Source organism: Epargyreus clarus, unplaced genomic scaffold (genome assembly GCF_041222505.1).
Source record: "Epargyreus clarus isolate Ecla_fem2 unplaced genomic scaffold, WU_Ecla_fem_2.2 ptg000021l, whole genome shotgun sequence".
Lineage (NCBI taxonomy): Eukaryota > Metazoa > Arthropoda > Insecta > Lepidoptera > Hesperiidae > Epargyreus > Epargyreus clarus.
The window spans coordinates 11,414,853-11,439,877 of record NW_027332228.1 but is presented as its reverse complement, the minus strand read 5'-3'; the positions used below and the strand labels follow the sequence as shown (position 1 = coordinate 11,439,877).

The following is a 25,025-nucleotide window of genomic DNA, read 5'->3' as shown; positions in this document are numbered from 1 at the left end:
AATACTTGTATAAAAAGTCGATTGAAATTATTACACATTATCAGTTATCTCTTGATTACCGTAGAGTAAACAGCCAACATGATCTGCAAGGTTAATACATTTTATAATTATTCCTAATACTGATATTCGATAATTAAAAAAGACTTAGAAAAATAGATTACTTTGTAGTTTCGTAAATGCTAACAATACCGTTAATCCATATGTTCAGGTATTATTCATCGCTGCTGCTTTGGGCGTTGCCGCCGCTCAATACCACCAAGCCAGCCACGGCCATGGTCACGCCGTCTCCTCCCAGAACGTGGTGCTGCACCAGAGCCACGGCCACGCCCCCGTGATCTCGCACCACGCTTACCAGCCCGTCGCCGTCCTGCACCACCAGCCCGCTCAGGCCTCGCACGGACATTACGAGGAACACCATGTAAGAAAACGTGACATGACGATAATCACCATCAATATTAATAGAAATCTTCTCTTCTAATAATTATTTTTATTTTTATCAGGCTCCCGCTCACTATGCTTTCGAGTACAGCGTAGAAGACAAGCACACCGGTGACATCAAGTCCCAGCACGAGACTCGTGAAGGCGATGCCGTGAAGGGCTACTACTCCCTGCACGAGGCTGACGGCACCGTCAGACGTGTTGAGTACACCGCTGACAAGCACTCCGGGTAAGAATAAAAACAACTCCTACGAAGTTGATAGAAGTCTTCGTGGTCAACTTCAGTGACTTTACTGCCACACATATATTTAACTAAAGTACTAACAGTAGTACCAAGCGCTACTGTGTTTAGGTTGGATAGACATTTACACGAGGCTTTTAAACTTAGTTTTTAAAGGTAACAGTGCATCGATTGTCGATCTCAGATAAAACTCTAAACTCTAAACTCTAGGGTTGATTACAGATGTCCAAAGGCAAAGTATCCATTTATAATCAGGCAATTTATTACTTATAATTGGACTGCATGCGAAGCTCGTTTGCTGCTTCTACATTTAAAAAAAAATTGTCTGATTTACTACCTATCCTAACAGTCCCAACTTTTACAGCACTGAAGATTATTATATATATTTTTTATTTTCAATGAATTTTGTTATCATTTTGCAGATTCAATGCCGTTGTCCACCGTGAGGGCAAAGCTACCCACGCCGTTCCTGTCCATTACCACCATTAAATTATGTATAAGTTATTTATTACTAAATAATTTAAGTGTTATCAAGCAATAAACGTTAAAATAATATGTTTTGTTTATCTAACATTTCTTAAAACTCGTATTACGTATTTTATTTCATTAAAAATGCATCCAGTGGAAATATTTTAATTACGAAATCGTTGTTTTTATCACATAACTTTATTATTACTTGTGGTTGAACCGTAGATTATTTAGAGAAATGTTCAATATTACGTCTAGAATGAAAATAGAACATAAACAAAAAAGTAAGGATTGTGTCGATCGCTTTGTAGTAAAATTTGGCGTCTTTGGTTATGGTACGTGCTTACGCGATGACATTGAGATGACATATTATGATCAGTTGGACCCATAGATATATTATCCTACTGACGAAGGGTCGGACCTTTTAAATTATGACGGCCATAAAAAAACATAAAAGCTGCTGAAAATCTCCCGGCATTTAATTTAATATTGATCAAAGGTCAACATTATTTAAGATACAAATAACTGAATTTCTTTTATTATTTTATAATATTCTGATAAAATAAAAATTCACCACACTTGTGTGAAAACATGCAAACTAAGCTATGGTACCAATAAATTCTCCGAGGGTATCTACAATTAAAATAATTACTTTAAAAAAAGTTTGAGTTAATTATTTATAGGTATGTATAAAGTATATTAAACGGTATGTATATTAAGTATATTCAGTGTTAATAACTGAATTAGGATAATTTTATGCATAGATAATAAAAAATGGTAATTGCAAGTATTTAAGAAAAATTATAAATTCAAGCACGGAAAATTGCAGGCAAATCAGTCTAAGCGTTAGAACCGTTTGTAGATCGACTCTGGCGACACCAGTGCTACACCTATTCCTGCATTAAAGCAGCAGTATTAAACACTGCTGCATTTTAGTTTGTAAGCATCGATTAGTAAAGATACTTCGCCGCCTTGAAATTGAATGAAGCCACAAACGGCTTATTAGTAAGATTTTTTTTGAGTTCTTGACAAATAAAAACATTTTTAGAGAAAATTTACGAATAAATATCTAATACTGCGTAATTTACATAAAAAATAAATTATTATTTCAAATATTTTAGGGACATTTTAGCACGGAGACGTGGCAAAACTTTTTTATATCACGGCGTGCGTAAATGGACGTTTTAGGCTGAGACCGCACTGCGATTAAACGCAGACTGAATAAAAAAAGCTGAAAACGCCAAAACGCATACGAACACGCACTGCGGTTTTCTTTTGGCTTAATTTTATTTCAGTCTCATCATAGATTTCAGGCGAACAGCACGTGTTGTGGGGTTAGAGACTGAATAAAAAACCAATGATATTTAAAACTATAGATATGTTACCTGCCCACAAAACAACACAAATAAGTGTTACACTAAACACACAAATACACGTTTTTCTTTTTGCTTACCCGAAAGTAACTCATTCATTCATACGTAAATATGTACGTAAATTTTGCTTCTCTATTACTACTTGTGGAAGGAATACGTTATCTCTATTTTGTCAGTTACGTAATTATAGCGGACCAAGCACGAAAAACAATCAAGATATAATGATTTCTCCTCATTTACTTGTGAAATGTGATTCCATGAATCTTGGGTATTTTTTTGCATAATTTGTACATTTAAGCATTGCCCAAGAAGGCATTTTGAGGCTTAGAAGACTAAAATAATGACGTTAAACGTATACAGTGACATACATACGTGTCAGTTACTACGCCGCCGCGAGAGCGGCTGGAGTCGATTCACTCCAATTGGTGTATTTTGTATATTTCATGTTTTACCCACTAGTAACATATCTTTAGTTTATATCAATGCCCCACCATACAATTACTATGGGAGACAAAAAACCGCGCTTTAAACAAGCCGCGGTCAAAATGTAACAATAAATCAGTCGACTGAAAAAGTCACTAGTGCGTGCACTTGTATAGAAAGCAATATGTTTTATATTTTAGCGGTTTCAGTCTTGCGGTTAAACGCGTGCGTTTAATCGCAGTGCGGTCTCAGCCTTACGCACGCTTCGCGTGCGCAAAACCCCCATTTCCGACCCCGTAATATAAAATTTTATACAACACGCGGACGAAAAATGTTTTTCTGACTCGTGTGATTGCAGTCCTCGCCTGCGGCTCGGCCTGCAAACTCACACTTGTCAGAAAAAAATTTTTCGTCCTCGTATTGTAATGTACTATTACGCAACTATTTCAATTCTCAAAACTGGGTACATTTTCTTATTAGGAGTGAGTAATCTTTACTAATCTATGTTTGTAAGATGTGGCAAAAGAGGAACACTTATCGGAGGCGTTCCAATTTAGTTCTCAGAGGCAGCAAGGCATCTGTAATTAACTTCAAGTAGATCTCTCACTCAGAGGAGTCCGCCTTCAATCACCGGTTAGATATATAATTATATTTAAATGAGTGATTAAGTGTTTATTAATAAGTGTCCATAACATCTATCAAACGAGAAATAATAGTGTTTAGCTATGAGTATAACAAAGTCTATTAATTTTTAAGAGATTATAATAAATAAGGGGATAGATAATAAATAAGAGACAAAGTTATTTCTAGCATAGTTTTACAAATGATACAAATTAAGATTACTGATTTATTATGTAAAAAAAACATGAAAAATAATATTTTTTTTATAAATCAGCATTTTTACAATATACGAGTAGAAGTAGCAAATTAGATCGTAGGAGTACGTAATATTCTAGTTATAAGACAGAAATAACAAAGATGATTGTACTTCCAAATTCGCTTTATCATCTTCATCTTCACGGAGCATAAAATACGCTTAATGTATATATACAGGGTGAATTTTTCAAACGGGCCTTCAGGGCCAAATCCGAAACTATAAGGATTAGCGAAAAATGCTGAAAGGAGTTACGAGGCCGATTTTGATAAAAACTAAAACAGCATCATTGGTTTTTTAAAATATCTTTTTTCTTAGCCGGGAATCGAACGAGTTCATTTTGAAAAAAATTACACCCTCTATATTATTCCACCATCTGATAGTGTCACTTATAAGGATTAAATTCTGGGAAGTAATGTTATGTAACAAATTAAAGGAAAAGGTAAATTTTGAAGAAAATACATATTTTTCCATACATTACCATACTAATCCTTAAGGATTATACATAACAAATGATTTATGTATAATTCTTTAGAAACATACATAAGTCATACCATTGAAGAATTTGTCGGTTAATCAACTAATTATTCGATGTTATAACCGTGACATACGGCTTAGTATGAAAAAGTAATAGTTTGGCAAATAAATTACCGCCGTTTTTAGGATTTATTTTTTAATAAAAATAGATAAGTGATTAAATAAAAAAAAATTGTTTAAACAGTTAATATGATTTTCTATATCTCTTTGTTCAGTTATCACTCGGATTTGACTCCAAAAAGACATTCTCGCAAATTGTCAATTTTACATCTGTATTAAACGAAACTCCGCCCATAGCAAGTTAAATCAATTATAATGGTCCTAAAAGTAACCTTAACTAAGTCGGACATAAAAATATGACTTCTTGAAGAACAAAACCACCATTTCGAATGATTTGAAGCATCGAGCCAAAAAAAAATGTTAATACGCGAAATGTTTAAATTGATGAATGGCGGGAACTTAACTGCCAAATTAATATGAAAAAATATGTATTTTCTTAAAATTGTGGCTTTTCCTTTAGTTTGTCATTTATCATTACTTCCCAGATTTTGATCCCTATAAGCAACACTATCAGATAGTGGAATAATATAGAGGGTATATTTTTTTTTCAAAATGAACTCGTTCGATTCCCGGCTAGGGAAAAAGTTATTTTAAAAAAGTAATGATGCAGTTTTAGTTTTTATCAAAATCGGCCTCGTAACTCCTTTCAGCATTTTTCGCTAATCCTTATAGTTTCGGATTTGGCCCTGAAGGCCCATTTGAAAAATTCACCCTGTATATGTATCCCGTGCTAACATATCCTTTTCAAGTTATCTAATTTAGTGACCTTATTTGCGTTACTAGGTTTTAGCATCATCGTCCCTGTAGTCCCGGGACTAGAATAGGGCTACGGTGTCCCCTGCCTGTCGTAAGAGACGACTAAAAGGGGGCTTCTGGGGTTGTGTTAACACCAGGTGTGTGGGAGAGCGTAAACTGCTCCCCCAGGGAAGAGCCCGATTGGGGCATCGCGTTCGGAGGACTCCAGTTGTGTTCCATCGGATATCCCGGAGTTCTCCACCAAGCGCTGAGGACGGCCACCGGGGGGCTTTTAGTGCGGTAAAAATCCCACATAACCCGACGTTGGTCCCACGTCGTCGGGTACCTTTTGAAGGTTTCCCCCTCGTAAATAAAAAAAAAGGTTTTAGCATCATGTATCGTAACAAAGTATTGAAATTGATTTTTTTTTATATATTTGAGCCAAACGATAAAGCAGTCCTTATGGAAAGTAGTCAACAGTGCCTATGGACATTTGCAACACCAGAGGAGTCGCCAATGCATTGCCAGCTTTGAAGGAAAGCTTTTTTACATCTTTTTTTAAGAGCCACCATGCCATAAACGCTCTGAATGAACACCTCAATTTGTGATGAAGTGTATGCAATTATTAAACTTATTAGTAAAAATAAAAGCTTGTTCTTACATACAACCATAAGCAGATTAAACAAAGATTTTATTAAGAAGGCGACTTTGCTTAAAATATATGTAAAAAACGTACAGTATAAATGTGATAAGCATCTGAGTCGGCTAGTAGAACATATCTCTAAGCCTTTTGTCCATCCTTCATAAGAACTTATTTTTTTACAATAAAGAGGGAAAATGAATGTAAATATAATGAATACACATTTTTTACGAACATGTAAGTACGGTCATATATTTTTTCATTAACTTTCCGTGCAATGCTGTACTTGAACAATTCGAGCAATTACGTAAACCCTGTTCAAGGTCTCCAACCGGTGCTACAAGCTTGTTCAGGATTTATTACTGTTATGTAATCGGTATATGTATCAACATTTTTTGTATAAAAAGACAAAATCTGCAACATACAGTATCAGTTACCACAGGAATCTGTAATAGTGCAGTAAAAATACAAAAATGTTCGCCAAGGTGTAGAAATAAAACAATTATTAACGCGTTCATATATGATTCAAAATATGCACTTCATTGCATTTTATAAAAAAAAACAGTTTAGGCGAAAAATGTTATTACAATAATAAAAACATAATTATTTTCAGGTGTTAGTACTTGCCGCTGCCGTAGCCGTTGCCGCCGCACAATACGACTCCGGATATGGTCACGGTCACGGTCACGGTCACGCCGTCTCCTCCCAAAACATCGTGCTGCACCAGAGCCACGGTCACGTGCAACACACCCCAGTGATCGCTCACCACACGCCTGTGATCGCTCACCATACACCTGTGATCGCTCACCACGCGCCCGTGATTGCCCACGCTCCTATTGTCCATCACCAACCTACCCACTACTCCAGCGGACATGAAGACTACCACGTAAGAAGCAATAGTAACATTTTTGTTTCTCACCATTCTCGTTTAGTTTATCTTCATATATTGTTTATTACATTAACAATTTAATTACCTTAATTGTAGGCGCCTGCCCACTACGCCTTCGAGTACTCCGTAGCTGACTCCCACACCGGCGACATCAAGTCCCAGCACGAGACTCGTGAGGGCGACGCCGTGCACGGCTCCTACAGCCTGCACGAGGCTGACGGCACTGTCAGGCGCGTCGACTACACCGCTGATGCTCACTCTGGGTAAGGTTAACGAATATTAAAATATTATTTAGCCATTTAACTACATAACATCACGCAAACCAGATTTTTTGAAATTTCTACATTTTCTTTCAGATTCAACGCCGTTGTCCACCGTGAAGGTCATGCTGCCCACGCCGCCCCCGTTCATCAGCAACACGGTCATTCCTATCATTGAAAATCTACTGTTCTGATATAAAATTATGTAATATAAGTATTTAAATAAAGTATATTTCAAATCATGAACCAGTTGTCTATCTTCTTTATAACAACTATACATTTGAGGAATACCCTTAACTGTTCCATCTATCCTTGAGTTTAAAAAAAAATCTAAATGTAATATTATGTTATGAATAAATAAGTAATAGATTACAATGCCTTTCTCATCCTTCTCATAATCATTATGCTAAATGCAAATAATATTAAAAGTTGTAAATTAAATTAAATAAAGATTGACATAAACAATTCTGTCAGGCATTTCTTTGTGGAATTAATTTTAGTCCTTAACTTAAGTGATCTTGCTCAGGGCTTTGTTGTGCGTGTACTAATCAATTAATTACAGCCAATAAAAATGGTAAAAACGTTTTTACCGTTTAATTTATTATGTAAAGCTGAAATATTATTATGATTATTAACGTTATTTATGGTAGTTTTTATTTTATTTATGGTTTTCTAGTTTACCAAAGTGTTTGGTAAACTAGACTAGTTAGATTAGATATCGTGAAGCTACTCAATTTACATTTTGACAGATAAAAATACAAGTTACTACTCATTCGCAAAGCTGTAAACGAACTAAAACTAAAGTTGTGTGATCCTACTAATGATACATTTAACAAAAACAACTTGTTCTTACCTAACTTAAACTGTTCTCTCCTATTTTGATTTTACTGCTCTGAGATGTTACTTCGACACACTTACTTCTGTCATAGAATGCTCCTAGAGATTAATTACATATTTGTTCCTACCGGGATAATTTCAATAAGAGCCGAGTGATTAAGGAACTCGGCTTCCGATTAGGGGGATCCGAAATGCCCCTTAGAAATTAATTGTTACATGCGTGACAAACCTGCACACCTCAAAATTCGAAAAAAACTTCTGAAAGATGTGTAAAGTCTAACATTCGCACTTGGCCAGCACGGTGGACTATGACCTAAGCCCCTTACTCTGGAAGAAGACCATGCCCTGCAGTAACACAGCAAAAGTTTGACGAATATGATAACGATGGAACTTCTCCTATGGTAGTGATTTTTTCAATCAATCCAAAAATGGTGGTAATATTATGTTATTGTAGATACAGATCTTAAGTATACTGACTTAATATTGTATAACCTGCAGACTATCCGAATAAAGAGTACACGAGAACGATAAAATAATTTAAAATAAACGTCTAAGGGTAATCACACTTAAGTAGAAAAAAATAAAACAGGAACATGAACACAAAGAAAATTTGGCAAATTAGAAAAAAATAATTTCAACAAAAAACAAGACCAAAATAAGATTGCGAATAGAAAACAAATCTATAAATAGTTCGGTTAAACAAACTATACACTGAGTTGAGAACCTTAGTTAAATATCCGCATTAAGTTTAGTAGGAAGCGGAAATCATATATTTTTTTTCGGTCTACATTTAGCAATGATGTCCCGTCTATTACTAAACTCAGCAGTGTAATGTAGCTATGATACCTCAGACATAGATATATTATGTGCTAAAATTATTAAATGCTTTTTTAAACAATATGATATGTAGGTGAATATTTCAAAAAGAAAGAACTTATGATAATAATAACTGTGGTCTTATTTCAAAGGTAAAATAGAGTAGACATCAAGATTACGTAAGTGATAATACTGTATGTATTTGATTTGCCCTCTGGCCACAACTGTTATTAACTTTAATAAGAAATCATGTCCATTTAGGTTTGGTTATAAACTCGTAGTCTCATGACATGCATGGCGATCAAAATTTAACATCAAATTATGCTATTTGACGTACTATTATAATAAAGAATGATTTTTACAGTATGAAGCTTTCTAGAATTTTATCTTTCATCATTCAACATTTCATCTTTCATCATTTTAACTTTAAGTAAAGCAAACACCATATAGTTATCTGAAAGTACGATAAAAAGTGAAAATTCATTTTACCCATATTTTTAAATTCGTAGACATAATTGCCCATTTTTTAATGACGCACCAAAATAAATGACTTTCCTTTGTAAATCATGGAAATTTCTTGGGCATATTTGTCTCTTACTAAGGCATTTTATAACCGTAACAATAAGTTAATTCAATTAAACATTAATACGCACAACGCACATGGCACGCATGCCTTAGTTCAAACCCGGTTTTAGTGTAGGCGACCATGATTGGTTTGAATTACGAGGCTATCTCTGCCCTTAATTTCTATAAGAAAATAAAAGTTGATATGTTAAAGTATCTGTCTCAGGGCCTTATAGTTAAGTGTGTAACAAACTTGATTTTAACTGAATGAAGTGTACTTATGCAAGTATCCCACTAGAGTGATATATAAAGACAATTTCAGTTGTTTCTGGTATCAGTTGTCATTTGACACAGCAAGATATCACACAAATATAAAATGTGCTCAAAGGTAAATACGTAGTAAAATTGTACGTTGTAACCGCGAGTGATAAATATTTGAAAATAATATATCGAATTATTATTATGATTTCAAATTACCTAGAGAACGAAACCGAAGGCTAAAATAGTGTTAATCGAAATAAACTAATAAAATGAGGCTGTGATTATGTAAGTTAATGAAGATTTGTATTAATGAGTAACTTAATATTTCAGATCCTAATCCTTGCCGCTACCCTGGCCGTTGCCGTAGCGCAACATGGCTATGAACATGGTCACGGTCACGCCGTATCATCTCAGAACGTTGTGCTGCACCAGACCCATGGTCACGTAGCTCACCACACCCCTATCATCGCTCATCATGCTCCAGTGATCGCTCACCATGCTCCATTGATCGCTCACCATACCCCAGTGATTGCTCACCACGCACCCATTATCGCTCATGCACCCATCGTCCACCACCAGCCTATTCACTATTCCAGCGGTCATCATGAGGAACACCACGTAAGACACATATTCCTCATCTACATTTTTTCAGTCTATTTACTAGTTACTACCTTACTAGGTAGTAAGGTAGTAACTAGTAAAGAATTTACAACTTGAAAATTATTAATTGATTCAATAAAATAATTATTTCTTGACTTATACTTGACTCAAACAAGGACATTTCCAAATAACCATAAAACTTATGAATATGTATTATGCTAATTTAGGCACCTGCTCACTACGCCTTCGAGTACAGCGTGAACGACCCCCACACCGGTGACATCAAGTCCCAGCACGAGACTCGTGAGGGTGACGCCGTGCACGGCTCCTACAGCCTGCACGAGGCTGACGGCACTGTCAGGCGCGTCGACTACACCGCTGACAAGCACTCCGGGTAAGACTCATAAGAAAAAAAAATTTATTAAATTACAACCAAACGTTAACGTGATTTTGCTTGTTATATTTTATGTAAATAATACAAACGATTTATTTAATAAAAATCGTAAGTAAGTTTGGCAATACAACGAGGTAATGCTGCTAGTGTCTTGGGTACTCTACTCGTACCTTGGGGCAGCGATCTGGCTCATTTATTTTATTTATTATATTTTTAGTTATTTTTTAATTACTGTAAATATTTTTATTCCTATTTGTTTTAAATTTAGTTTAAGTTATTATAATATAATAGGTTTAAATATTTTAAAATAAAACCCTATGATATAACAAAAAAAAACTTACAGATTCAACGCCGTTGTTCACCGCGAGGGTCACGCTGCTCATGCCGCTCCCGTCCATCATCAGCCCGCCCATCACTCCTACCACTAAATTACATAATTTTAATAATAATAATATAATATGTCATGACGTGCCAAATTACTGTTAAAATTGAATAAACTTTGTAATACTTATATCATTGTATTATTTACTGACTTTCTTTAGATACATATTACATTTCCTTTAATTATATTTTATAGTTTTACTATTGAAAAAATAATAATTAAGTATAAATATTAATTTATACTACGTTTTAATTTTGAATTTATGTACCTAGAAAAATCTCTTACGTCTTTTTACACGCTTTTTTTAAATATTTTATAATATTAAAACAATGTTTAACTATATATTTTTAATACATTTGTTGCAGTAGTCTCCAATTTTTGTAAAGCTGTTAAGAACTAGCATAAAATCTGTCATATTCAATGTACTTTTATGTGTACTGTACGTATTCAAGAGATAATTTTTAATATTCCGTATACCAAAAAGAAAAACAGGACGACCAAGTAGGAGTAGGCATCGCATACAAAAAGCTGAACACTCTTTTTTATTGTTTAATCTAACGATTAGGCAGACGTACTACCTGATGGTAAGTAGTCAACGACGCCTATCGACATTTGCAACATCAGAGGAGTCGGCAATGCATCGCCGGCTTTGTATGAGAGCTCTTTTTAAACATTTTTGAAGAGCCCCATGTCATAGCGCTCCGGGAATACCTCAGGAGGAAGCTCATTCAACATCTTAAATGTTCGCGTCAAGAACTTTGTATATGTAAAGTAATAATAAAAAGTTAAAACTACATATTTAAAGATATTTTTTACAAAACGACAAATATGATGATGCTTTTGCGTAGTGTCGCGTCATTGACTAATGTGCCACTTGACGAAGTGTCAAACTGCAGGAATTTAGCGTATTGGGTACAAGAGTGATATAAACCTAATCTAGTTACGTCGAACGAGCACTACAAATAAAATTAAGCCAGAAACAAGCACAATCTTAAAGAAGAAAAGTATACTATTCATTCCAACTGCACAGAAGAATAAAAAGAACAATAACCTTTTTTAAAATGAAGGCTTCGTTTCAGGAGTTATGGGGAAGTTGTGGTCTAATCTTTAAAACCATTTACTTTAATTTAAAAAAAAAACTATATCTTTTTCCTTAACGCGATCCATATATTACATCTTATTGCCGCCAATTCTGACAAACTAATGCTGTACTCTACATTGGACCTCTAAAGGCTGTTGGACAGGATAGATGGAATGCCGCACTCAAAGAAAATAGCTGAGCAAAATACAACTTTGCACATAGAGTGACTTCTTCAATTAGGCACAGATAGCGACATTTGAATATACGGGCAATGGCATAGACAATAGTAAAAGGACTAACTAAACAAAGTCTTTGAATCAATATTTGCAAAACTGCAATTTAATTAGATTTTAAGCCGGAAAAGCCGGAATTGCACATATTTATTTTGGACGAAACCACTTCTATGATTCTCTCATTTAAAATTGTCACCGTAAAAAAAAAAGAAGTCGATTATAATATTAACCCCAAATTTTATCACCCCTGTGGTCTAAGTTCGAACGCCTTGGAAACCGTAATATATCAGCGCTGAAAACTATCTTTATTAAGCAGGAAAAGTTTGTCAGTAGTGACTCTAAAGTCAAACCACAAAGGGTTCTACATTCAAAATTCCTCCTTTTGAATGGTATTGTCTTAACTTAAAGCGATTGCTTAGACCGGTATATGACGACACAGGTTCTAATTTCGTAGCAAGATGCTTGTTTGCTTTGCTAAACTAGACATACGAAATGTACCAATTTTGTCCGTACAATTTAATATGTAGGTTGTAATAATAAATTTTGTAACTGTGTTCTATTTGGGGTTTCATGGAAGACAACGAGCTTTAGATTGACAGAAATAGAAATAAAATTTTATTTTAAATAGAAATTTAAAATTATAGCAAATAATATATACAATACTTTAAAAATAAAAGTTGCTCTAAACGGGATCCAGATAATTTTAAATATCAAACTACTTATTGTAATGAAAAGCACAAAAGTCCAAAAAAGTATTGACCCTTATAGTTACCAAAAACGAGATCCAGAACATTATTGATTCTGTAAGAAACTTGATTTTAACTGAATGAAATGTTTACTTATGCAAGCTTATACCCCACTTGTAAGATATAAAAAGACAATTTTAATTATCGTAATTTCTGGTATCAGTAGTCATAAGACACTGCAAGGAATTACCCAAAAAATAATAAAAATGCACACAAAGGTAATTGAAAATTACAAATGGTATTGGTAAATGGTATTGGTTTGGTATTGGTATTACAAATGGTTTGTTTTATTTCATTCAAATATTATGTTTTTAAATTACTGTTATCCAATCATATGTAATCGTTAAACGAGGTTGTAGAGTTAAGGAAGCAATGATGAAATGTAATCAAACACATATTTATTTTCAGATTTTGATTGTTGCTGCTACCCTTGCTGTTGCCGCGGCGCAACACGGCTATGGTCGCGGTGAAAACCATGCCGTCTCCTCGCAGAATGTTGTTCTGCACCAAACCCACGGACACGTGCAGCACGTGCCAGTGATTGCTCATCACACGCCAGTCATTGCTCATCATGCACCGATCATTGCTCATCATGCACCGGTTATCGCTCATCATGCACCCGTGATTGCTCACCATACTCCAATTGTCGCTCATCACGCGCCTATTGTCCACCACCAGCCCATTCACTACACCCACAGCGGACACGATGGGGAACATTATGTAAGGAATTGAGAACGATTTCTGAATTTTTATTATAACTAGGTTTAATTGAGCAACGTAGTAGTGAATTTCGGACCTCTCGCGCATGAGGTCAGAACAGTCGGTCAGGCACATGTTTCACCAATTCGCTCTTGGAAAATGTGGTAAACAATGATCTTAACCCCACTAAATTAAAAAAAGACTAGTACGCAGCAGTGCGATTGTAATAGATAGAATGTGGTCATTAAAAATTATTTTATCTGTAATTTTACATAACTAAAATTTAACGTTTCAGGCACCTGCTCACTACGCGTTCCAATACAGCGTGAACGACCCCCACACCGGCGACATCAAGTCCCAGCACGAGACACGTGAGGGTGACGCCGTGCACGGCTCCTACAGCCTGCACGAGGCTGACGGTACTGTCAGACAGGTTGACTATACCGCTGACAAGCACTCCGGGTAAAATCTTCTTAAATTCACAAATAATCGTATAAAGAGTTTATAATTATGTTATGTAATCTCTATGGAATAATCAACTAAACTGATTTAATTATCTTACAGATTCAACGCCATTGTCCACCGTCAAGGTCATGCTGCTCATGCCGTACCAGTCCATCACTCCCACCATTAAACTATTGATAATTTATTTTTATATTACAATAGTGTTATACTAAATATTAATAATACATTTAAATTGTGTATAGTATACCTGGAATTAATTTATTCATCTTCTCTTATATTGTTAATTAACTAATTCATACAGAAGATAATTATAACCACAATGGATACGTACTTATTATATAATATGTTTCACCTGAATATGTCTGTTGTTCTATTCATATTTTAAGTAATATCAGCAAATCTAGAGTCAATCATTTATAAAAGAATCACAAAAAACAACTATAAATATAAGTTTTCATTTAGTGTAACAGTATATATTTTTTAAATGCAGCTTTAATGGTGTTAGAACCTTACACATCTATTTCTGACTAAAACAATGATGTTAAGTGCTGTCGTGTTCCGCTTTGAAGTCGATAGTAAGAGAAACATACTTTTCTGTGGCTTTTAATCTTAGTGCTCAGAGATAGCAACTAATCCATTGCCAGCCTCAGATAGGAATCTCATCTTCTCTGTAGGAAGCTAATCTTTGGTTAAACACAGATGTTTTATGGACGGTAGTAGCCATTTACTATCAGATCGACTGGATCCTGCATTTGTTGTTCCTTTATTGTAGAAAAAAGGTTAAAAACCTGACAGCAACATTTTTGAGCTAAAAATAAATAAAAATCTTATATACTAAAACAGTTGCTTTAATAAAAAAGGCACAATAAGGAAAAGGATGACAAGTAAGAATTTATTTGTTTATTCCAACACTGAACTATTTTTATCAAGAAAATAAAATGTAGAACTAGAAAAACAAGTACTATAGTAAATGACCAAATTATTATCAGTTCATCAGCAATGCTAGAAAAAGTTAACTATCTTTATTAATCAACATATTTTTTAATTTATTTATTTAATCATATATTTCAGGCAATATAAAGAAAGACGATTAATTGCCCCTTACTGAGATACGCAAACAAAATATTTGAACATAGCAATAAGTTTAAAGTTAACACAACAACAACACAACTTACTCCTAGCTAAGACCTTGGATAGCGGGTCGTTAGAACAATATCACAGCTCCTTAACATTTCGCTAGCTCATCTGACGGTGATAACGATCATCAACTTGTTTCATATTTAAGCTATTACAATGTAATATAAACTACTCAAGCCTTGTTGATATTTCTCTACATTTATTCTACCACAAACATCTATGAAATAAATTTTGTCCCACAAAAGCGAATGTGTTTCCTTTTGTTCATCGATTTCTCTTCCTCGTTGTTCTTCACGCATCACAAATAAATATTGAGATTCAAATATGAAAGGAGATGATTGAATTATTATATTGTTTATTTTATTGGCTTCAACCTACGTGCTACAGTTAAGATAAAATGTGGATCTTTACCTACCACTCGTGGAGACAGAGTGTAATCAACGAAGCTACTCTAATTCGAGTTACTAGAGAAAGTTACAGCTTAGTCTCATACATTTTGGATACTTTTAATTATTCATCAATAAAAGGCTTACGCTAAAATTTAACTACTGCTATCCAATAATAACAACTGGAACGTTTTAACGTACCCTCCAATGTTCTCAAATCACCAATAAAGCGCTTGTAAAGTTTAATGACTACTAACCCATAACAACCAGGACGGACAGATTAACATGCTCTTTAAGGCACGAAAACATAAATTAAATTTAGCCACTGACGGTAACCCTTCCAATTTCTACCTCGCATTTCATCCCTATCGTTTTCAGTTTTTCAAATTTATTTCGTGTTATTGAGAATTTTGTACATGAGTTTGTTCGATTTTTCCAATTATACTCGTATTTAAAAAAAAGATGTAAGGCACGAACACTGAGTCTACTGAAATTATAAGGAGTTTTGTTAAATTTCCCTAACTTCACTTTTACCTTCGATGTATTTATAGCTTGTGTCAATTAAAACTATATATATAAAAAAACCCGAATCTAAAGCCTACTCAAAAATGGGCTCAAGATCAGTTTATAAACTTGATCGACATTAATTAAACCATTACTTATGTAAAGCTGCCGTTAAAGAGATATAAAAAGTCAATTTTTTGAGGTATCCATATCAGTTGACTTTTTACTGTAACACCGTAAATACAAAAAAAAACAAATATGATCTCAAAGGTAAATTAAAACTTTACTTATAGTATTTTAAAACGACAATAAACTAAATTATAAAATTCTGTAAAGGATAGAACTAAAACATCAAAAAGTAAAATATCGCATATTACTAGAAGCCTAAATAGCTTAAACTAAAAAAATAATAAGTACATAATTTTGATTTGAATTAGATTGTTCTTGTTGTCGCTATCCTCGCCGTTGCTGCCGCGCAACACGACAACTACGGCCACGGACATGGCCACGCCGTCTCTTCCCAGAACATCGTGCTGCACCAGAGCCATGGACACGTACAACACGCACCCCTAATCGCTCATGCGCCAGTGATTGCGCACCACGCACCCATTGTTCACCAGCCTACCCACTACGCCTCTCACGGAGAACACAATGTGGAATATCATGTAAAACCGAAATTAATTAATATATTGCATTATTTATTCAAATCTTCTACTATCTAATTCTAATTCTACTATCTATGAAATTTACATTAATTTCATTAGGCGCCTGCCCACTACGCCTTCGAGTACTCCGTAGCTGACTCCCACACCGGCGACATCAAGTCCCAGCACGAGACACGTGAGGGCGACGCCGTGCACGGCTCCTACAGCCTGCACGAGGCTGACGGCACTGTCAGGCGCGTCGACTACACTGCTGATGCTCACTCTGGGTAAGACACTCTTAATAACACGTATTTTTGAATGAATCTCGCGCGATTGATAAATATCAAAGGCCATAGGTATCGAAGTTGAATGAACCGTACAATATGTAATACTGATTTTGAGAAGGGATAAAAGCTGCATAGAGCCTCGTGCTCTTTTTAAGAATTTAAATTGTTTGTTATAATCGTAACTTTTAGACTTTTCAAATTAATTTATTTCCTTTTACAGATTCAACGCTGTTGTCCACCGTGAAGGCCATGCTGCGCATGCCGCTCCAGCTCATCAACCAATCCACAACAACTACCACTGAGAATTTCTACGTTAACTCTTAATTGATTAAATTATTTATACATGAATAAATATTTAGAAAAGCAATTCATACTTTGATTCATAAATGTTCACATAATCATAGCCTAAATGTCAAACCCATATATTAGCCCTTAAAATTAAAAAGAAAGTATATGTTATGAAACATTTAAAAGGAATTTTATAAGTCTCTATTCGTTTGTAGTTTGTACATTAACTACTAAATTATAAACACCTCTTATTGATCATCATCATATTGATCATTTATCATCTTAAACAATTAATTTTCCCACAAACATAACATTAAGTAGTGAATTATGTCCATGTAAGTGTTGTGAATAAATACTTTTATTTATCATCGATGAGCTCGATCAAATATTAACTTGGTTACGATTAGTGTTTTCAATGTTCGACAGTACTCTTACCATGTGTTTTTACGTATGGACAAATATTACTATTTTGTTATTTGTTTACGTATTGGCCCATACAAATTCCAATTAGTGCCCCTAGCGGATTGTATCGGAACTATAGTGTCAGTAACGTAGCATTAAATGTCTAAATTGACAAAATGGCGCTTCTTGTTTGGTCTCTCTTTTTTGCGAACATGTGAGGCAGACAAACAGACTGGACCACTTACCACTTAGCAAACGGAACAGAATGATGGGTTGAGTAAACGAAACGTAAAATTGTGGGATGTTTTGAAAACTCATGGTAAAGGGACAGTTCGACTTAGCATACCTACAATGTAATTTTCTACTAGCATCGCTAATAATGTCTGAGTTAAGATTCCTTAAGATGCTTTTATTTATCTAAGTGTACAGATTTTATTTCTGACAAATTAATTAACATTTTAAATACTTTACATTTACAGCTCAATAACACAAGATTATTTACTATGCCCTAAATATCCGTGATAGAAGGAGGATTGAATGAAAATACGATTACAATATCTTTAGATACTCAGATTAACGCTAAAAATATATCATATTACAAGTATTAGTCCTAAACATAATCTCATATTTCGTGTATTATCAGGAAGGCTTGTGAAAGAGAAGCCTTTCCCTAAAGATTATTTGAATATCAAATTAATGACACACGTATTACAGCTCCATAAAAATAAACAGTTGCGATCGTTTATCTTAGAGAAGCTATACAAATGCAAAATAACATAGCTTTTCGTAATTTATCTTTATTACTCCTTCGTTATTATAACAAATGTAACAAGTAGATTGCTATTTTAATAGGTAGATAGGTTGCGATGCGAAGAATCCCACATAACCCTGCGTCGCTCCCACGGCACCGGGTACCTTTTGAAGGTTTCCCCCTCGTAAACAAAAAAAAAGGCTGCGATGCGGATGAGTAATATACGTGTTTATCTTGTATGTTTGTTTCCTTTTCATTAAATGAAAGGGTTTTTCTATAATAGTAGAAGCTTTATTATTAATGTAAAAAATTGACTGCTTAGAATAAACTATACTCTCTTAAAATCTCTAAGTCGTTTTTGCCGAAATTCACTAATGTCTATGGCCTGATTTAATAATTTAATCATCACCTACTTTGTCATAGGAAGAGAGGGAGTCAAAGGAATTGTGTTATCTCTGTCCCAGAATACACATTTTATCATCATCTTTACAACACTGTCGAAGCCGTATCATAATTACTGTATTATCCGGTGCTGTATACATAGCTAAAACGAAATAATGTGTTGCTCTTGTACCATAATTGAACAAAAAAGATTTATCTTTAATAGAAATGAACTTTTATTTACTTACTTATCTATTTTACGCTTTGAGGTATTTTCCAACACAATATGACGTATAATCGACGTAAACTGGCGAGGAAAAACTTTTATGCGATATAAATATGTCGGAACGGGATGATCGAATTAGTTAATTAATGTTCCCGAACCGAGATCTTTGTTGTTCTGCATCTACATTCTTATCACTACCTTATGTCTCTTTAACTTATACCCTTAAATGCTTTACATAGTTGTCTAATCACTATACTGCAAATACTCTATTTAATCGAAGAACAACTAAATCGGTTCTATCCAAACATGACAGTTGTTCGGCGCGCGCGTCAACTTCAATCATCAGCTTCAATTCGTTCTATGTGCGTTTGCCCCATACGACCGACGCGCCGAGACTCTGCTGAAGCTTCACCAAGCGCTTTCGGTGTTGCTTGTGTCCTCAAGTACTTATTTGATTACGTCACAGGTGACCACTCCAAATATAGAAACAACAGAAGATCACTCGTATCCAGTAGAATAAATCGATTAATTAGATCATACCTAAAAATAGAATATCAATTCACCTCAAAAAACCGCGTTTCGGACCGATTTTCTTATCATTTGGGTGCCTGCTTTCTCTGCCTTTATCCTTCCTATATTATATAAGTCCTAAAAGATAACTTGTATCTTACCAATGGTATTACAAATGTTGTTAAGCAGCTTAACCAAGGTCGTATGGTCATAAAGTGCAACATTGCTATGTGGACAAAACTGGCTTCAACCAATATATCTTTAATTTCTTGCGTAAATTTCATGAGTTACTTTTCACTTGGTATAAAAACCTCGCCGTGTAAGTATCAGATATCATTCAGGACTATTCGCTGGTTAAAGAACATTCATTTGTCCACAACAATATGCTTACTAAGGTACATTTATATACTTGACAATAAATAATTATATATTTACATTCGATGTTAAATTAATATTAATTTATTAATTTTAATACATTCGTTACAGGTTACTTTTGTTGCTGCCATCCTGGCTGTATCTTTGGCCCAATACCACAATGGTGGTCACGGCTACAGCGGCCACGGCCACGCCGTTTCCTCCCAGAACGTCGTTCTCCATCAGAGTCATGGACATGTGCAACACGCACCGGTGGTAGCTCACCACGCTCCGATCATCGCTCACCACACTCCGATCGTCGCTCACCACACCCCAATCATTGCACACCACACCCCAGTCATCTCCCACCACGTGCCAATTATTTCTCACCATCAACCTGCTCATTACTCTACTCACAATGAACACCATGAAGATTACCACGTTAGTTACTATGTGCATTACTTTGTTTTCGTTATTTATTTTTATTATTTTATTGGAAGGTATCTTCATAAATAATATTTATACAGGCGCCTGCTCACTACTCATTCGAGTACAGCGTAGAAGACAAGCACACCGGCGACATCAAGTCCCAGCACGAGACCCGTGAGGGCGACGCCGTGCACGGCTTCTACACCCTGCACGAGGCTGACGGCACTGTCAGGCGCGTCGACTACACCGCTGACAAGCACTCCGGGTAAGAATAAAGTATTTTATAAGTATTTTAATATCGTATTCTCATTCTTAAAGTGCTCATATACAAAGCCAAACTACTACAAACGAAGAGCAAGCATTTAATTAATTAAAAAAATCAAAAACCCGACTGCACCAAAAAGGCTGAAGTAGAATTTCCAAAAGCAGTGAAATAGGCATTTCGTTATTTTTATCCAGAAAGCCACATACAAAGTTTCATAGTAGGTGTCTGCTTCAAAAACAAAAGATGTTCAAACAATATTATCCTATTTTATCCTCGTAGTGCTCATTTACGCTATATAAAGAACCTAAAAAATGTGTAAAATTCCAGCACGCTTAAGTTCAGCGGTTTCCCTTTGCGTCGATCTCTGGTACAGCAACTTGATGTGTATATACGAGTATATATGTATTAGCTGACCCTGCAAACGTTGTGTTGCCAAATAAATAAAAAAAAATTAAGGGTGAACATTACTTACCCTTATCACTTAGGGGTAAAAAAATATAGATAGTGGCCGATTCTCAGACCTACTGAATATGTATATAAAATTAGGTGAAAATCGGTGAAGCCGTTACGGAGGAGTACGGTAACTAACACGAGAATTTTATATATAAGATATATTATATAACGTATGTGTAATCTCCTCTTAATTTCCTGTATTTTGACACCCTACTCGATAGGTTTGGTTAACTTTTTTTAAAACGTGTTACTACTCGTATTTCGCGAAAAAATCCACCATTTACGGTATAACCATTTATGGCTATAAAATATATAACTTCAGTAAATTAAACCTTCGGTCATTATTTTACCTCGTTAGAGGTAGAATTTCATTATTTTTATTTAACAAGCCTGATGCAAAATTTCATAGTGTTTGCTTCAAAATTGACGATTGTTCAAATGAACTTTAAACCCTTATTTTACCCTCTACGGGGTTGATTTTTCGGAGGGCGAATAATAAGTGCGTCCTTGTTCCTATCCAGAAAGCCAAATACAAAATTTTATAGTAGTTGCTTCAAAATTAAAGGATTTCAAAAAACCTGTTTTACCCTATTTTACCCTCTTTAGGGTAGAATTTCCAAAAGGCCATTCTTAGTACTTATTCACGCTATATAGAGAACCTATGAGCAAAATTTCAGAAGTGTAAGGTCCTTGGTTTAGGCTGTACGTTGATTTCTGAAAAATGAAAAAGTCATTTAGTTAGTCAGTCAGTCAGTCACCTTGCTGTTTTATATATATACAAATATGTTTTTATAATCTCCGTTTAATTTCCTTTCATTTGATACCCTACTCGATAGGTTCGGCTAACTTTTTTTTTTAAATGTGTTACTATTTCGCGCCAAAAATCCGCCATTTTGCTTTTTTATTACTAACACCTATCTAACACACCTATCTATCTATCTGACACTCGGGTCATTGAGACAAATATAATGACACCTTAACTGTTGAAATTCATCCTGCCGTTTGTAAGATCGGATCAAATAAAGAAAGACAAACATACAAGATACGCGCGAAAAACATAACCCTTCCTTGGCAGTCGGGTAAAAAATGACGATGGATCAAGCGATTTTTGTCTAACAAGCTAACTTCAGCAAATAAATGTTAATTCAGGAATCTTAGAGTAATAATTCACAGCAGGGACTTATTTTATTCTACATCTGTCGTCACAAAAGTAAACATGGTTATGTTTACTTTTTTAATTGTAATAAATTAAAAAATGGTTATTCTTTAATTTCTTTTCTTCACAGATTCAACGCCGTAGTCCATCGCGAAGGTCATGCGGCTCATGCTGTACCTGTACATCATGGATCTCACCATTAGATTCTAGTAATAAATTGGCTACAATTGTGATATGACTTGTAAATAAATATTAGTATAATTCAAATAAACACTTTAAAATATATTTCTCTCTTTTTATTCTTCGTAGCTATTTATGTTACTCGCACTTAAAGAAATATTGATTATGATGCTAAAAGACTATGGATATGGATATGTAATTTCTTAATATAGGGTGTCTGTGGATTTCTAAGTTGAAATATAAAAAGAAAAATAAATTCTCAAATAAAATTACAAATACAAAAAAATATGAATTAATTTCACTCACAATCATATTGTTCATGTGGTCTTATTCTAACTATTGACCAAAGAAATATTTGAAGGAAACCAAGACTGCAATAAGTCGTAGTCGTCATCAGGACAATAGTAAAAGTCCACCAATAGTCCACCGTACTGGCCTAGTGCGAACTGATAGACTTCACACACCTTTGAGAACTTTTATAAGTATCCAGGCGCGTAGGTTTCCTCGAGATGTTTCCTCTGTCTTTAAAGCAAGTGATAATTAATTTCTAATAGAAATAACTTGGAATAATCAGAAGTGCATGTCGATCAAGATGCGAAAGCAAACAGTAAAGTAGAGTTTCTATAAATCATTGTGTACTAAAATTAAACGAAATTTAGAGTGAACACATAAAAAGAGGCACGTATTCCTGGTCCCTGAACTTGATGATTAATTATTTTTTCTGCTTATTATTTTAAACATCGCATAATTAAATATAGTGTCATTGTCTCTGAAACTAGTCAATCAATTTCAATGAAACTTTGTGAGCGCGCATAAAACTTTTTTTATAATATAGGAGTAGCAGATGAGCATGTAATCCACCTGATGGTAAGTGGCGATTGCCGCCCGTGGACATCTGTAATCAACCCCAGGTATGAGATAGATATTCCTACCTGAGGTCGGCCACAGATGCGCCGATACCCTTGAGGACAAAACTAGAACGCTTTGGAAATGTATGCCTTTCTTACTAAACCCTTTAAACCAGAACATATCAGCGCTTAAATCTGGTGTTATTAGGCAGAGATAGGTATGGCGGTAGTGTCACCGGAGTCGTACCACAAAGGATTCTACCACATTTTACCACATTTACAGACTCACAATATAATTCCCAGGATTATTAGTGCCAACACATAAATAATAAGTACACAAATATTAGGAATAATAATTATAGTTTAAAAACTAAAAACCACGCTAACATCGCACAAGGAAAATCGTTAATCCTGATTTCTGACAATCCTAAGCAGGTGAATGGGATAAAATTATTTAAATCGTGTATTGTCTTCGGTTCTTCATAAGTCTTCAAAATTTTAAATTAATGGGGGACTGTTCAATGTGGGTTTAAATCGAGTTTAAAGATTCCGTTACATACATACATACATACATACATACATACATACATACATACATACATACATAAATACATACATACGTACATACATACATACAGGTCAAGCTAATAAAAGCGTGGTAAAAAGCGCCCTAATTTACACATTTTGAATGCGGGCACTGGAAGGACGGTATGATAATGTCTGTGCTACTTCCTTACTTTAGCTTTACAATAACTACAGCTCGCTTCAAAGATTGAACCCTAATATAAAAGAATGTAAGTAAGCTCTATACGAACGACTGGCCTAGACACTTCATTTTTAGCATCATTTTATACCTACATTCCTAATTAAATCGATCTTATATTAAATATTCAGTCAAAGAAGTAAGTTCAAACTACAGGCCTGTTATTTCTGGTTTCTCTAAGTATTAAAAATAATAAAATACAATGAATATGTCACCACACATTTCTATACATTTTGCTTATCCAACTGTCTTAGCAAGTTTTATGTTAAAGTTAAATATTGCATATTGATTTGAATGATTTAACTATTCATTTAGTGTAATTATAACTATGAATATTAAACATGTACAAAATCAAAATCATTTTGTAGTATCTAGAGCATTTAGTAATGTTTTACAGAAAGAAGTAGACCTTGTACATCAAATTCAGTAAAATATACTTACTAAAATTTTCCTTAGAAGTGTGCATACCAGAGGGCAACCTCCAAAAAGGCTCCTACCAAAAGGGCAACGGCAATTTACGTCCCGCATTAATAATCAATCTATCCAATGTGTGCGTACTAAACATAGACATTTGATAATTTCTTCATATAAGACAATTTCAAGTTTCGCTTGTTAGTAGGTAAAAATTAGATTGTCCCTGTAGCTACGGGAATAGAATAGGGCTATGGTATCCCCTGACTGTCGTTAGAGGCGACTAAAAGGGGGCTTCCGGGGTTGCGGGCGGCAAGAGTGGGAGCTCAAACCGTCCAGCAAGCAACCCGGGAAGGACCACGGTATATGTGGTCGCATACCGTCGTAAACACCAGATGGTGTGGGAGGAGCCAAAAGTCCTCCGGTTGTGTTCCCTCGGAGATTTGTTCGGAGAGTGTTTTAGTGCGGTAAAAATCCCACATAACCCAGCGTCGCTCCCATAAACAAAAAAAAATTAGATAGATTTTTAATAAGGGAAATTAACCGATATTTTGTCTCTTGTGTATTTATCATTCCTACTCGGTACTTATATTTTATTATGAAAGGAACAATGTGAATATAGTTATTTTATTAA

At 34.8% G+C, this 25,025-nt stretch overlaps 4 protein-coding genes across 4 annotated transcripts; all 4 read left to right on the top strand.

Moving 5' to 3' along the window:
- Positions 1-78: 78 nt before the first annotated feature.
- On the top strand, positions 79-1,168 carry LOC140750846 (uncharacterized). Its single transcript, XM_073084571.1, has 4 exons — positions 79-90; positions 209-418; positions 501-667; positions 1,102-1,168. Exons 1-4 carry the CDS (start codon positions 79-81, stop codon positions 1,166-1,168), a joined length of 456 nt encoding a protein of 151 aa, XP_072940672.1.
- A 5,060-nt stretch (positions 1,169-6,228) lies between these two features.
- On the top strand, positions 6,229-10,875 carry LOC140750845 (uncharacterized). Its single transcript, XM_073084570.1, has 8 exons — positions 6,229-6,274; positions 6,403-6,675; positions 6,775-6,941; positions 7,035-7,099; positions 9,506-9,543; positions 9,747-10,034; positions 10,244-10,410; positions 10,754-10,875. Exons 1-8 carry the CDS (start codon positions 6,263-6,265, stop codon positions 10,836-10,838), a joined length of 1,095 nt encoding a protein of 364 aa, XP_072940671.1. The 5' UTR covers positions 6,229-6,262; the 3' UTR covers positions 10,839-10,875.
- Positions 10,876-13,224: 2,349 nt separating this feature from the next.
- LOC140750843 (uncharacterized) lies at positions 13,225-14,185 on the top strand. Its single transcript, XM_073084569.1, has 4 exons — positions 13,225-13,396; positions 13,517-13,572; positions 13,847-14,013; positions 14,116-14,185. Exons 1-4 carry the CDS (start codon positions 13,225-13,227, stop codon positions 14,183-14,185), a joined length of 465 nt encoding a protein of 154 aa, XP_072940670.1.
- Positions 14,186-16,301: 2,116 nt separating this feature from the next.
- Positions 16,302-22,392, top strand: LOC140750842 (uncharacterized). The gene is made up of 5 exons (XM_073084568.1): positions 16,302-16,313; positions 16,481-16,708; positions 16,808-16,945; positions 20,414-20,580; positions 22,320-22,392. Exons 1-5 carry the CDS (start codon positions 16,302-16,304, stop codon positions 22,390-22,392), a joined length of 618 nt encoding a protein of 205 aa, XP_072940669.1.
- Positions 22,393-25,025: the final 2,633 nt, after the last annotated feature.

Excerpts from the sequence above, each read along its gene's own strand:
- LOC140750842 (XM_073084568.1), top strand. Across the intron at positions 16,709-16,807 it reads AACACAATGTGGAATATCAT|GCGCCTGCCCACTACGCCTT; the intron begins GTAAAACCGAAA and ends TAATTTCATTAG. Across the intron at positions 20,581-22,319 it reads ACCGCTGACAAGCACTCCGG|ATTCAACGCCGTAGTCCATC; the intron begins GTAAGAATAAAG and ends TTTTCTTCACAG.
- LOC140750845 (XM_073084570.1), top strand. Across the intron at positions 6,676-6,774 it reads GCGGACATGAAGACTACCAC|GCGCCTGCCCACTACGCCTT; the intron begins GTAAGAAGCAAT and ends CCTTAATTGTAG. Across the intron at positions 9,544-9,746 it reads AATATAAAATGTGCTCAAAG|ATCCTAATCCTTGCCGCTAC; the intron begins GTAAATACGTAG and ends TTAATATTTCAG.
- LOC140750843 (XM_073084569.1), top strand. The coding sequence starts at position 13,225 with ATGATGAAATGTAATCAAACACATATTTATTTTCAGATTTTGATTGTT. Across the intron at positions 13,573-13,846 it reads GACACGATGGGGAACATTAT|GCACCTGCTCACTACGCGTT; the intron begins GTAAGGAATTGA and ends TTAACGTTTCAG. Across the intron at positions 14,014-14,115 it reads ACCGCTGACAAGCACTCCGG|ATTCAACGCCATTGTCCACC; the intron begins GTAAAATCTTCT and ends ATTATCTTACAG.
- LOC140750846 (XM_073084571.1), top strand. Across the intron at positions 419-500 it reads GACATTACGAGGAACACCAT|GCTCCCGCTCACTATGCTTT; the intron begins GTAAGAAAACGT and ends TATTTTTATCAG. Across the intron at positions 668-1,101 it reads ACCGCTGACAAGCACTCCGG|ATTCAATGCCGTTGTCCACC; the intron begins GTAAGAATAAAA and ends ATCATTTTGCAG.